At 37.6% G+C, this 15,314-nt stretch overlaps 1 protein-coding gene across 4 annotated transcripts in view; it reads right to left on the reverse strand.

Moving 5' to 3' along the window:
- TP63 (tumor protein p63) overlaps positions 1–15,314 on the reverse strand; it is a 227,836-nt gene that overhangs the window by 25,914 nt on the left and 186,608 nt on the right. For all 4 annotated transcript variants that reach the window (XM_032406166.1, XM_032406165.1, XM_032406167.1 and 1 more), the window contains exons 5-7: positions 4,232–4,418; positions 1,948–2,063; positions 582–691 (exon numbers count right to left, since the gene is read on the reverse strand). In XM_032406166.1, the coding sequence (XP_032262057.1) occupies positions 582–691; positions 1,948–2,063; positions 4,232–4,418 (413 nt within the window). The remainder of the gene's footprint in view (positions 1–581; positions 692–1,947; positions 2,064–4,231; positions 4,419–15,314) is intronic.

Here is a 15,314-nt window from a genome sequence, read left to right on the forward strand (position 1 = left end):
AGCCGTCACCCATCCACCATCACCACCAGCTCACTCATGGCTGCTTTGAGGATGGACCCAGAAGCACTTGGCAAAACACAAAAGGGCTTATGTGCCATAAACAATATTAGTAAATAACATTCCATTTGTTCTGCAAAGAACCTCCAAGCCATTAACTGAACAGCTGTATTTAGCTACAGATTTTGAAGGAAAGTTGAGTTAAGCCAGTGGATGTTTCTGGATAAAACCCCCTTAGGCAGCCCAGACTTACTCAAAGAAACTGTTAACTGCCTTGGGAGCCACATGAAAACAAACACTGTCTAATCAGAAACTATTGCAGTCAAATGTCAAGAATTCAGGTATGAAGTGACTTGCATGCCTTCCTGGTTCTTTTCTTCCCTCTCCCTTAACGCACCCTGCTCTGTCTCCACCTTCTTAGATCTTTTATGTCACTGTTTGCAGCCAGGATTTAAAGCACAAAGGACAAAATCAAGGGTAGCTCTTTGCTGTACATGGAAAGTTAATGATAGAGCAAACACAATTTCACGTTGCCCTCTGCCCACAGTGTTTTGCAGAATGACAATTCTGCACATGCCACTTACTCTCTGGTTTCCAGAGTAACAATGATTAAAATTGGACGGCGGTTCATCCCTCCAACACAACTGCTGTTACACATGAAATTGTACAGGACTGTCGTGAATTCAGTGCCAACCTGAACACAGGAGGAAAAAGAGTCTGGGTTAACAATGGTTTGAGCTGATGTTCTTCCTTCTCGGTTCTCTTCTCTAGTTAACCAACTCACTCTGATGAGGTGATACACTCTCTTCTAGCAAGACAAACTCTAAAACCCATTGTAGATTCCTCTTTGCCTTGCCTCTTGGGAAGCTTAAAGCTAATGTTTGCAACCCTGGACACTAAATTAGAAATTAGATTTAAATTAAATCTATTTTATTTTAAATACTTACATTAAATTAGAAAGGCAAAAAAGGCTTTAAAGCATAATACTTAAAAAAAAAGATTTATTTATTTTAGAGGAAGAAAGAGAGAGCAGGGGGTGGGGCACAGGGAGAGGGAAAGAGAGAGAGAGAATTGGGCCCCCCGCTCAGCACAGAGCCTGATGCGGGGCTCTGTCTCACGACCCTGAGATCATGACCTGAGCAGAAATCAAGAGTCGGTCTCATAACCAACTGAGCCACCCAGGTGCCCCTAAATCATAAAACTTTTTGATCCTATTGATCTTACTCATTTGCAAGCTAATCCCTATCACCTAATTCAAATGGGGAGAAATGAAAATATTATCCAAAATAGCAGCAACACCCAGGGAAATTTCCCCTATGTGGATAAAATAGCTTAACACAGATTTAAATGTACACTTCCATAAAGAACACTCTGGAGCTGAAAAGGTCCTCAGGATTAAATAATCTATTCCAAAGTGGTCGTTCATGGGCGAGGCAACTGGAGCTTAGAGAGGGAGAGCCCCAGGCTAACAGTCCACATAGCAAGCCAGCAAACCACGAGACTCTGGTAACACTACTCCAGTGTTCTTAATACAGAACCAGTCTGCTTTCCTAATCTGCCACCTGTTTGTCTAAACCTGAGCTAAGAGATCCCCCTCAGAGTCTCCCATCTGTAGGCCACTGGGAATATACTGGCATCCGGTCCACAGCCACTACCAGTTCAATTGCCAGTTAAATTCTCTAGATGAGTCAGGTATTTACCCAATTGCAAGTTCAATTATTATTGGCCTTTAAGATGGGAACCCGGGTACATAGCAATGTTATTAAGTTAACTTAATACAAATGTAGGAGTTCTGAAGGGGATAGAGAAGCAGTGTGGTAAAGAGGGAGAGGAGAAAGACAAGAAGGGTTCTATTTGATGACAAACACCAAGGCAGAAAGAGATCCCCAAAACACCCTTTATCACCAAAATGAATGCTCTCCCAAGTCAACCCAGTACTTATCTTTTTACCTGGGGTGGCTCATAAGGTACCAACACACTCTGTCTTCCTGTGATGGGATCTTCTACATACTGGGCATGGCTGTTCCCTTCTACTCGAATCAAATGACTAGGAGGGGCAATCTGTCCTGCAGAACAGAGAAAGACAAAATAGTTAGTTCTTTGCCTTGAAAGAAAGAAAGAAAGAAAGAAAGGGAGGGAGGGAAGGAGAAAGGAAGGAAAAGAAAAGAAAATGAAGCTGCATGGACAAAATATTTGTGGCTAAAGAAATGGTTTGTTTTATAGAGGAAACATACATCCTTGAAGAAAGGAAGGGATCTCATTGCCAGATATCTAATAAATGAAGGTGTACCTTTATAACAATAGAAAGGGCTGGAATGCTCACCTATATTTAAGGGAACAGTCCTTTGTTTCTGGGGCTGAAGGTTAACAACTCAAGCTGTCAAGGAACTTTATGACTATGTCTCTGTTCTTATCCACAGAGGGGATTCTGCTAGCTCCCATGGGAAAGGGAAGGAAAAGGAACAAGTTCATAAAAAAACAAACAAAAACCCCCAAAAACTCAGCTTGAGAATAGATGCTTCCCCAACACTGATTAGCAAAAATACTAACAAGAGGTAATAGATGGCAAGGATATACGTTTTACTGCCTGTTCTTTTCCTGCCATAAAGTCTCCATCTTTACACCTTTACACCTTTTTTTTTTTTTTTTTTTTTTTAAGATCTACACCCAATGTGGGGCTTAAACTCATGACCCTGAGATCAAGAGTCACACGCTCTACTGACTGAGCCAACCCAAAACCCCTGGATTTACACCTGCTTTGGTCATAAAGATGAGAAACTTACTGGTTTTCTGGTGCTGAAAGAGCCCCAGGTTGGAGGATCAGAAAAGGGAGGCATGCTTTTAAAAGAACATAGGCCAAATTTCACAAAATTGGAATACTTGACAGAGCTCCAAAAGAAAGCAGCTGATCTGAGAATTGGGAGTGGGAGCCATAAAGGTGTTCTTACTCTTTGGGTATATATTACCATTCTATAAAAATTGTTACTCTATAAAAGTCAAAAAATAAGTGTGAAAATGCTCTCTGAAGAATCATTTATTTGGCAAAAACTAAAAACAGGTGTTATGTCAAACAGTGAGAAAGCAAAACAAAACAAAATATAGTTATATATCTTGATGGATCAAGGGCAGTTGTGGAAAGCTGTAATGGAGCCTAGCTATAAGGAATCATCTTTAAGTCATACTGTTAAGTGAAAAACAAGATGGAAAGGTATTGAAAATGAGGCCATGTAGACAAGGACTGGAAATTAATGTGTAAAAAGTAGTTGTGTTAAGATGGGAGGATTTTAACTTTCTCTGTTGAAATTTCTATCCACTCTCTTTCTTCCTCCATTAATTTTTCTCTACCATCTATTCCAACATCACACTAGCTACCTACCAATATTTCTTTTTTAAAATATATTGTCTATATAAATTATCCTAACCTCCAAGCCTCCTGCACCCTCCTAATGAACACTTCTGTGTTCTCTTGTTCTTCCTTTCTACTTTCCGCTCCTCCTTACTTAGCCTCCCTTCATAGAACCTTAGAATATCCAGTGTAAGAGAACACTTGGAAACAGCGACCTCCTCTGTAAAGCTGTTGTTGGATCTGAGGCTCAGAACATGGGGCATGACTTATCCATGGACACAGAGCTTAAAGGAGGCCCCAAAATACCTGCTCCCTGACTCCCAGTCATGACTTTGCTGTCCCCCCTCCCAGCTTATGTCCTAGATCTTCTTTTTGCTCCTCTTGTCCATTATTTATTTTCATTCCTTTTTTCCCCCCACTTTACTCTTCCATTTTGTGTGTGTGTGTGTGTGTGTGTGTGTGTGTGTATGTGTTTCTTACCTTTTATGCTCCCTCCAGTTCTCAATTGGTATAGCCTTGACACCACTCTAGGAAAGGCACTAAAGCTGAAGGTTACCCTCACCTGGGCTGAATGGGTCAAATGTCAGATTGTCCCTCCTACACCCTCTCATTTAAAAAAGAAAAAAAGAAAAAGGAAGGAAACAGTAGAAGTGAAGAGGCAAGTTCAGGTCACCTAGTAATTACCAATATTAAATTACGAAGAGTCCGATTGTTATGGAGCCATAAATGCATTTATCATTATTCTCAATCTGTTAGACAAAAAAGGTAAACTGAGCTGTCCTCAGATTGCAGAGTTTGGAACCAGGTAGATGGACCCCAAAGAAAAATCTCCACAGGATCTCTATTTTTCAGGAGCTTAGCTGAACAGCCCCAGATCCCAATTCTTACCCTCATTGAATTCACGGCTCAGCTCGTGGTTGGGGCATCGTTTCACCACCTCGGTGACATGTTCAGCTTTCTTGTAGACAGGCATGGCACGGATGACAGCGCCCTGCGGAGGTGGGGTCATCACCTTGATCTGGATGGGACATGTCTTTGCAATTTGGCAGTACAGTTTCTTCAGTTCAGTGGAATACTGCTTAGAGATGGGCCGATGGTGGCAGGAAGAAAGAACCAACAGGAGATATTGTTACATTCCAAATCAGAACAGGTCCACTTTCTATAGATGCACATTTATGACTGGCTACTACATACCCAACAATGACAGCTAGCAATCTTTTCAGAAGGACTTATAGTCACTAATCAAATTAATCATTTTTTCCAACTTTAAATAAAATCCTGTAAACAAAAGAGTTCACATTTATCAAAACACATTGATGTCATTATTTTCTGGTATCTTCTCATTAGGATGAAGAAATTGAGTTTCAGAGGGGTTAAAATAATTCATACCACAAACAGCTTTACAGAATGCCAGAAACTAAGTGGAAAAAAACAATGTTTTCATATATTGAGTGATATTAAACAGATGATAATTTATCCTGCCCTTATAATACTCTAGAGAGACTCAGAGGAAATAGGATTTATGGGGGAAAATTAGGATGGAATATATAGCAGAGAGTAAAGAGATTTTACCCAAGGCCCAACCAACTAGAAAACTGCAAAGCAAACGTTTTCCCAAACGGTTGCACTTATATTCTCATGCCATAGCCTAAGACAATGTGAAAGTTGATAGGGACCATTTGGTCCTATACTCTCATGAACAGGACTGGCCTGTTGCAATGGCACAAATCATGATGGCAAAAGCCATCAAGATACAGATCTCTTCACTCATAAGTGACTGAAACTTGTATTCCCCACACTTCCTTCTGAGGGAGGAGAAATTCAGTGATTCGTCGGTTGGTTGGTTGGTTGGTTGGTTGTAGAACTGACAAAATAGGGGGAGAAAGCATGAGACCTAGAACCAAATAGAAGAAAAAAGTCCTATCCTGCGTTTCTTCCCCTCCCCATCTCTGAACCAATGTAGAAAGTCTCCATTCTAATCCTTACATTCTATTAAACCTTAGCATCCCTGTTCTCTGGGCCAAGGCCCCTTCACTGCCCTCCTCCGCAGTTTGCTGCGGCAGTGAGACCACCAGGCACCAGCAGAGCCAGCCAAGAGTGGGGCACCTGGTAACACCTACCCAAACAAAGGTAAACACACACACACACACACACACACACACACACACAGGTTGCAATCCTAGATTGGCAGCAACGGTCTTCCAGGGGAAAAACACTGGCGACCAGGAGCCAGAGTGGCAAAAAGATGTATTATTGATACGTTTCAACCTAACTCCGACTAAAGGCGAATGTCTGACTAAAAAATGCATTTAAAAATAACTGCTTTATTTCATCCTCTTGAAATATTTAATCTTTCTTTTTATCCCAAGCGCTTTAGTATATGAAATTTTCAGTTAAAAATTTCCTAATGTGAGAAGTGTGTTGCATAATCAGCTCTCCATGACCACAGGTCAAGGATTAGACACAGCAAACGGGTTTTATATCGCTTGAGGAAATAGGGAGCATGCCAAGAATTGACCACAAAAATAAAATTCTACTCGGGAAACACTGAATGAAAAGTAGAAGAGTATTTTTGTGCTAGTGTTTTTAACCAATGACTTTACAAAGACACTGCCTTAGGGTATGTTAAGAACTCACTTTTACTGAGAATGCTCAGAAAGTAAGCATAGCCATTTGTGTTTTAGTTAGGAGATATATAACCTACGCGTGAGTTTCATAAGATTCACCTCAGGAAAAATGACTGAAAAATAAGTTTGTCACCTGAAGGCAAATAAGACACCTACCCAAGTATGTAAAGATTGCCAAAAAAAAAAAAAAAAAAAAAAAAGGAAGGATAAGTGTTCAGAGTAGGACAGTTCAAAGAAAACACATTTCAATAATTGATATACTATCAATCAAACTTGACAGACTAAAATGTAAAAGTACTAAACAAATGTAGCCTTCATCAGCTGTTACCCTCACTCGTTCTCAGGGATGGGAGAGGGGAATCTCATTTCTGAGTCTGAATAGTGATAAATAATAATGGCTTTACCTTTTCCTGAGTTCTGCTGTCAGAAATGGAATCCTCACACAACCCCATGGGGAGAGTATTCCAGGGATACAGTCTCTTATCTGAAACCCCTGGGGCCAGATATTTTAGAATCCAGAATTGTTTTGATTTTAGAAAGGGAGCAGAGTTCATATAGCATATATTATAAACACCTCCAGCAGGATTTAGGTCAGCACCCCAGAATCAAATGTTAACGTTTCTTCAGAATTCATGACTATTCCCACCAACTGGGATATGACTATAGAGCTTTAAAGTTCAGGCCAGATTTCACCACCAAATGAGTCTGTCACAAACTTCATGAAGTTAAAACCAAACCAAAGCAACTTTTGGTTTTCAGAGCTCTTTGGATCTCAGAATTGCAGATAACAGATAATGAATCAGCATTATTATCCCCATTTTATAGATAAGAAAGTGGAGGCATACAGAGGACTTGCCTGAGGTCACAGAGAAGAGCTGGTTAGCAACCAGTACAGGAGAGTCCTGATCCCAGTCCTGTAACAACACTCCCTTGTCTCGATTTCTCTTGGCTCGGCAGTGCAAATTTGTGCACTTTTACCTTTCTCTAATCCCCAACAGCATGGCTACACTCTGAAGCAACTTCAAAGGTATACAATCCTCTCTAACATTAAAACAAGCTCAGAAGTCGTTGACTCACCATCAACAATTCCTCTTTATTTATTTCTCAGTGTAATAATTGCTCATTTAATTACAGAGAGCTGCAGCAAGTGATAGAACTGAAAAAATACTGGACTAGGAGGAAGCTGACCTTGGAGTCCAGTACCAATGGTCTGTCAGTACTGTTGATTACAGCTTAGGGCAAGTCATGAGGGAGGCCCTGATGTTTCCCATGGTTTGTTAAGGCCCTTTGTGGTCTGACCCCATCTATCCCTCCTTCCCTCCCCTCACCCCCCAAACACACTCACTTCCCACTGCATGTTCTCTCCATGCAAACCTCTTAACGCCTCCAACACACCATACATGCATCACCCACAATTCAATCGTACCATTCCCTGTCTGGAATGACTCACGTTGTTCCTCTGTTCTCCACACCAAGCTCGGACAATTTAGATATCCCCCCTTGGCTCGGACTGCATCTAGTACTGCAGACCACATATTCCAATTTTAAGGATGAAAGTTTCATATTGACTGAATCTAAATATCTGACCAGGGCCAAGATCCATTTTGATCATTGCTTCCAGTGAAACTAGCAGGCCTGCTGCTCAGTAACTAGAGGGGCTGAAGCAGCCTGGCGTGCTCGGTTCTTTACAAAGCCAAGCTTCTGCTACTTTATTTCCCTCACTGGTCGCAAATTCAATCTGTGCTGATGTGTAATATTTTTCCAGCACTAAATTCGGGCTCCCTGGCCTATGGTGTATTCATAATTCTTCCGACTTCCCCACTTCCCTCATCCTCTACCAAATGGCCACTATCTCCACCAATTTTCCAGTCTTCTGCAGGATCACAAGAGAATGGCAATCTGATTTATGCCAAGATTTTAGAATACACTGGTAATTCAAGTTGGCACAGGGTGAAAAGCGGAACACATCTGGCTGCTTTTAATGTCTCTTTCTCTTTGGGACTTCTAAAATCCTACCTCTAAACTGCTCCCAACATTGACTTGAGATTCTTTAATTCTAAGGTCTAATTTCTTGGGGGTATGTATTCTTCTTTGTTTTGTTTTAATCAGCTTTGAGGTATAATTTACTATAAATTATACCAATTTTTAAGTATATCAGTTAATGACTTTTAACAAACGTACACAGTTATATAACCACCTCCCCTAGCCCAGTTGTCAAAATTATCTTTTGCCCCTTTTATAGCTAACCCTCTTCCTGACTCCTTCCCTAGGCAACCATTTACCTGCTTTCGCTCACTGCTTTTATAGAAATGGAACAATACAGTATAACATCTTATGGGCCTGGCTTCTTTCATTTCGCATAATGCTTTTGAGGCTCATCCATGTTTTGGCATGTATCGGTATTCCATTTTATTATTTAGTGGAATTCCATTATTTATCTACACATCAATTATTTCCAGTCTGTATTTACTATGAATAAAACTCTTGCAAACATTCATATATAAATCTTAGTGAGGACACATGTTTTTATTTTTCCAGATAGGGACCTCGAAGTATGATTGCTCAGTAAGTGTATGCTTAACTTTATAAGCAACTGCCAAGCTGTTCTACAAAGAGGATGTGCCACTTTACATCGCCACCAGCAATGTATGAGGGTTCACATCCTTGTTAGCACTTGCTATTGTCAGTTTTAATGCCATTCTAGCAGGCATGTAATGGTTCTCACTGTGGTTTAAATTAGCATTTCCCTGATGATTAATGATGTGGAGTATCTTTTCATATACTTATCTCATATCCATCAATTAGATTTTTATATAATTATATTTTACTTAATAAAAATTTAAAATATAAATGTATTTATTTTATACAAAGAAGTTAAAATATATAATTTAAAAATATATATATTTATATTTATTTTAGATTTTTTCATATATTTACTATTCTTTTTGGAAGGGTTTGTTCAAATCTTTCAAACTTTTTAAATTTTAATTTTTTTAATTGGGTTGCTTGTGTTCTTAATTTGAGTTGAAAGAGTTCTTTATATATTCTAGATAAAAGTCCTTTATCAGATACACATTTTTAAAATATACTTTCTCCCAGTCCGTAGCTTGTCTTTTTTACCCATTTTGTGTGCTTTTCCAAAAGTTAATTTTGAGGAATTATCAATATTTTGCCAGTAAGGCTTATGCTTGTTGTGTCCTAAGAAATCTTGGTCTAACCCAATGTCAGAAGGATTTTGTTTATTTGTGTGTAGAAGATTTATAGTCTTAGCTCTTTTATACCTATTGTTCAGTCAATTCCCCTCTTCCTCGTTCTCTTCTTCTTTCTAACAGCTATCCAATTTTTCCAGCAACACTTATTGAAAAGTTTATCTCAATCATTTCCCCCTGTTCAATTGCCTTAGAATTTTTTTTTTTTTTAATTAATTGACCACATGTGTTCGCATCTTTATCTGGACACTGCCCTTTTCTATTGACCTATATGTCTATTCATACATCAGTGTCACACTGTTTGGATTATTCTAACTTTATGGGAAGTCTCAAAATCAGGGAATCTACACCCTTCAATTTTGTTCTCTTTCAAAATTGTTATGGCTATTTTAGATCCTCTGAAATTCCATTTAAAATTTACAAGCAACTTGTCGATTACCACAAAAATGCCTGGTAGAATTTTGGATGAAATTGTTTTGAATATATAGGTCATCTTGAAAAGAACTGATATACTAGCAATATTATGTATTTTAATCCATGAACATGGTATATATCTCCAATTAGGAACTTTTGATTTCTCTCAGGAACGTCTCATAGTTTTTAGTATGCAAATCTTGCACATATTTTGTTAGACAGCTCCTTCAGCATTTTTAAAAATTGTTTAAATGGTACTTTAAAATTTTTAATTTCTAATTTTATGTTTCTAGTATATAAAAACATATTTGATCTTTGTATATTGACTATGCATCCTGTCACCTTGCTAAACTTAATAGTCTAGTAGTTTTTTGTAGCTATCTTATGATTTCCTACATAGATGATTATGTTAACTGTGAGTAAAGACAGTTTTATTCCTTCCTTTCCGATATGCATGACTTTTAATTTTTATTCTTGCCTAACTGCAAAAATTGAACTACAGTTCAATTTGCCATTGCTTTATTTTTATTTTTTAAATTGATATCCTAGATCATTGATTTTAGACTTTTATGTTTCTCTAATATAAGCATTCTACATTCTATATTCTACAAAGGCTCCTCCAAAGCACCCTTTAGCTATATCTATTACATTTTAATATATTCTTAATACGGAGGAACATCTGAAGCATTTCTTTTGGAGGTCTGATTAGTCTTCATATCCAATATAATAAGGGACCAACACTTACATTCCTGAAAAAAATAATTCTTTCTCTAAGACTTACGCTTATTTAATGGGTTCTGTTTCTGGCTTTAACTTATTTCCCCTTTGCACCATTTTCTTATCATTCTAAATGTTTTTTTTTTTTTTTTTTTTATTGCTGTTCTAAGGTTATTTTTATCTCTAGCTAGGTTTTTTCTACTTACAGGTATCACAGGAAGAAGCCAGTTGATTCTATATCTGAAAAGAGAATCTCCTATATCTAAGAACTTCTTTGGTGATGCAAGTCCATTGCATTGAATTTCCAGTAGTTCTCTGGGTGGACATTATACAATCCAACCTTTATGTTTGAAGATATAACGTATCTCTCCCTATAGTGCTGTCACTATTAGAAGCAGTTATGAAGGATTAAAAACTTATAAACTTCTTCTCAACTTCTTTTTCCATAAAGTTGTCTGTTTTTTCATAATTATAAAGACATGTGCACACAGAAATTCTGGAAAAAAAAAGGAAATATATGACATATTTCCCCTACCCAGAGATATACACCATTAACATTTTAGACATTTTCCCATGCATACAAACACATACATATACACAAACACTCTCTGACAAACACACACACACCCTTATACAAACTGGAACATGACAAACATTTTGGTATCTTTTTTATTTAATGTATCATGAATGTGTTCTAATTTAAAAATATAATTTTAAGTGGTTGCAATTATAGTATTAAAGAGACGTACAATGATTTACTTAATCATGCTTTCTTATAGAATATGAATTTTACTCTAATTTTAAAATATTAAAAATAACACTGCTGAGCATATTTTAATTCACAAATGCTTAGGATGTACATTAGTTTTAGTTGGATCCCTTGAAACTGGATAATTGAGTCAATGCATATTTTAATGTTACAGAGAAGTCCAAGGTCAATTTGAATTTTCTTCCCTTAAACTAGATAAGGTGCTTATTTCTCCCTAGATCCTTGAAGGATTTTGTTTCCTTCTTTATTTTGTTTTAAAAAAAAAGTGAGAATGTTTCTAATTTTTTTTCTTGAAATTATTTGGGAATTGGTGAGCTCTTTCAACTTACATGCTTGAACGTAACTCAATGTAATTTTTCTTTTCTTGTTTTATTATATTTTTGTTTCTTCTACTCTTATTAATTTTAAGAAACATCGAAGTCTTACTTTGGATCTGCATTCTATATCATAGATCTTATATACTCAAACACTAACTGTTAGCATTTATTCCTTTTGTCTGCCTTCTGGGAAACTTGTCAAGGTCGTTTTCCATATCATATGTAGGGTTTTCTAGAGTTAGCTCTGGTCTGTTCTACTACAAATAATTGTAATTCTTCTATTGCATTTCAAACGCTCCTTATCTACTTAATCTCCCTTTTTACCTTATCCAGTCATCTTTTCATCAGAGTCTGCTGTTCTAGGTATATTATTTTCTTCTCCTAACTTTATAGTGCTTATGTTTTATTGCTTTGTACTGAAGCAATCTTTTAAACTTTTTTTTTTTTTTTTTCCTGGTTGCTAGGATGCTTTTGCTTCCTTTGATTCATTAAAATGATGTTCCCTTATACTTAGTTCTTTTACTTTCTTCTTCTTCTTCTTCTTTTTGGTTGTCATTGTTTTTTGACATAGGTCTCTAATTGCTTTTGTAGTTTTCTGTGAACATAAGGTATAGCTAGAGCTAGTATTTGCATTCCTCATGTCTCTTTGACAACTTTCAATTTGGTTCCATGAATATTTTAAAAAAATAAAAATTGCTACAGGGTGCTACCGATAGCATGAATGTCCAATTTAGTTGCGCATTTTTCTGTAATTCATAATATTTTGGTGGTAAATTAAGATTCTATGTTAGAATCTGCTAATCAGCTGCCACTGTAAACTAGGCATGAGATCTATTTATTTCCCCACTTGCACATCATCCAATAATTATCAAACAAACACTTACTAAGCACATACTACACAATGTCAGGTACGAGGAACAGAGAGAAATAAGACCAAAAACCCTGGAATGCAGGAACTTATGCATCCTTACTGTGGGACAGTCTTTGAAACAAAATAAATTGAAAGAAAAGCTTACTCAACCTTACCTTCAAGTTGCTCACAGTTTAGAGCCAGAACAAAACACAAACAACACAAATACATTGTGTATAGCAGAGGTATGTATAACATATTATGGAATTACAGAGGAGAGAGCAATAAACTACTTGTTAATAAATTTCCCATTTATTGAACAAGGTTCAATATATTCAAGGTTCTGTTTTAGGTCTGGAAATTCAGCAATAAACAAAAGCAAAGTCCATGCTCTAAAGGTGTTAATATTCTAGAATAAACAAATAAATACTATGTCAGATGGTGATAAGTGCTATAAAGAAAATGAAGTCAGGGTAGGGGAGTATGGTGTGAGGGGATATTATTTTATCAAGGGTTATCAGGGAAGGATTTTTTTTTTTAAAGATTTTATTTATTTATTTGAGAGAGAGAGAGCATGAGAGAGGGGAGGTCAGAGGGAGAAGCAGATACCTTGCTGAGCAGGGAGCCCAATGCGGGACTCCATCCTGGGACCCCAGGATCATGACCTGAGCCGAAGGCAGTCGCTTAACCAACTGAGCCACCCAGGCACCCATCAAGGGTTATCAGGGAAGGATTTTTTGATAAATTGATATTTAAAGAAAGATGTGAAGGAAGCACAGGAGTAAGCCATGCATACACCTAGGAAAATAATATTTCAATTACTGGAGACAGCAAGTGCTAAGGTCCTGGGATAAGTATGTCTGTCAAGGAGACCAGTGAGCGAAGGCTAGTGGTAAGGGATAAGTGGTAAGGGATAAGATCTGAAGCAGACCACATATGGGGCCCAAATCATATAAGGCTTTACAGGCCAGGGAAAGACTGCAGCTTTCCTTGGTGTGAGCTAAGAAGCCATTGGAGAGGTCTGAGAAGGGAACATGATTTGATTTTCACTTTAATAATATTTTGGCTATTATGTGAAAAACGGACTTTATAGATCAAAGATGGAAATAGGAAGCTACTGCAAGTGATCCCAGTAAAAAATGAGAGTGGCTTAGACCAGCAGTAGAGTTGGCAAGAAGCAGTTGGTTTCTGGATATATTTTAACCAGATATGCTGATGGATTGGTTGGAGATGAGAGAGAAAGAGAAAAGCAAATGGATCCCACTGGAGAAGAAAGGTTTCATAGCAGTAGTGATATTTAAACTAGGCCTTCAAGGCAAGTTATTCACCAGCTAGATGGTGTACCCAAGAATACGAGGATGGGAGAGCTTTCCACAGAGAGGGCTTTCTACAGATAGAGAACATCATGAATATAAGCAGATAGACTTTAATTATGGCTAAAATATAGGTGGGGGCAGGTTGGGAGGAGGAGGGACAGGAGGGGGAGAGGCAGAGCAGAAAGCAATAAGGCTAAGCTAGGAAGGCAGCTACCAGATTCTGAGGAGCCTTGGATGTCACAAGAAACAGCTGGACTCTACCAACAGGCAAAGAAGAATCATTAAGGATTACAAAGCAGGGGAAAGACCTAACCAGTTCTATGTATTAAGTAAAGCAAAGCTGGTAGGAGCAAGACTGGAACAGAGTGAGAGAAAGGAGACCCATCCGGAGGTATTCAGGCAAGAAATGAGGAGGGCCCAAACTAAGGCAATACTAATGACTGAAAGGTGAAAGATGGGGGAAATTTTGGGGACTTACTAGAACTCAGTGCTCTAGTTTTCATCATGAATGCACCAAAACAGACTGAGAACTGTTCTTCATTGGAACAAAAGATGCTTGCAAAAATAATACCAGTTATTTGCTTATCCCTTTTCTAAAATCAAAGCATGAATGAGAGAGTTAGTTTAGGACTCCCTAAAGAATCAGTAGTAAAATGAGACCTGGCTTAGTCAGTGAACTCTTCAACAAATAGAGAAAAGAAAAGAAAATTAGTTTTAATTCTGGACAAAGAAAATAAAATAACATGAGGCAACACTGGGATTAATAAGCCAACTTTGTTATGAAAGAGGAAAGGGGTTAGTTCTCAAAGCCGAGAGCATTAGAGAAGGACCCTTACCCAACACCATCAATTGTAAGCAACAGTTACTGAGCTAGGGGTGAAGAGACAAGATTTAAATTCTCATTCCCTGGGTCTCTAATGTAGTCACCTCACTTCTCACCAACATAAAATAGAAAAAAAATATGGAACATACAGTATGCATCTTTTAGAGTGGAGAAGAAAAATCATGAATGGATATGGGAAGCCTTAGTCAACTGCAAAGACCAACATAAACTCATGTATTATGATTATTATTGAAGCCTCATATTTCTAAGATCTTCCACATAAAGCATTTAATTAAGTAATTTGGGGAGCATTGTGAAAACAGTATCTCAACCTGGTCAGGAAGTAGTTGTTGTCAGATAATAAAAATCTCCTGAAGTTTAAATATTAACCATTTACAATGAATCACACAGTTCATATTTATCTGCTAGTAACCACTAAGTTCTAAATAATGTCAAGTTACTAGATTCATTTGTTTAAGAAAATGAATGGATTTGGCTTATCTGCTTCCATATATTTTTTAAATACACATGCATAGATTCATAAGTAAATATAATACAATTTTATGTGTCCTTAAAATTTACTTAAGCTACACTACTCAAAATTTAATCTCAGCAATCTATTTTCATTTCCCATATTTTCAACATATATCCATGTTCTTACATTTTAATAGTTGGGAGGAGAGAGGGTAATGAGACAGATGGGAGGGAGACCTTTTGCTTTATGTCACATTTTATTTATTTATTTATTTATTTATTTTTTTAAATTTATTTATTTGACAGAGAGAGAGATAGTGAGAGAGGGAACACAAGCCGGGGGAGTGGGAGAGGGAGAAGCAGGCTTCCTGTGGAGCAGGGAGCCCGATGCGGGCCTCGATCCCAGGACCCCGGGATCATGACCTGAGCCGAAGGCAGACGCTTAACGACTGAGC

This window comes from Phoca vitulina, unplaced genomic scaffold (genome assembly GCF_004348235.1).
Source record: "Phoca vitulina isolate PV1807 unplaced genomic scaffold, GSC_HSeal_1.0 scaffold8, whole genome shotgun sequence".
NCBI lineage: Eukaryota > Metazoa > Chordata > Mammalia > Carnivora > Phocidae > Phoca > Phoca vitulina.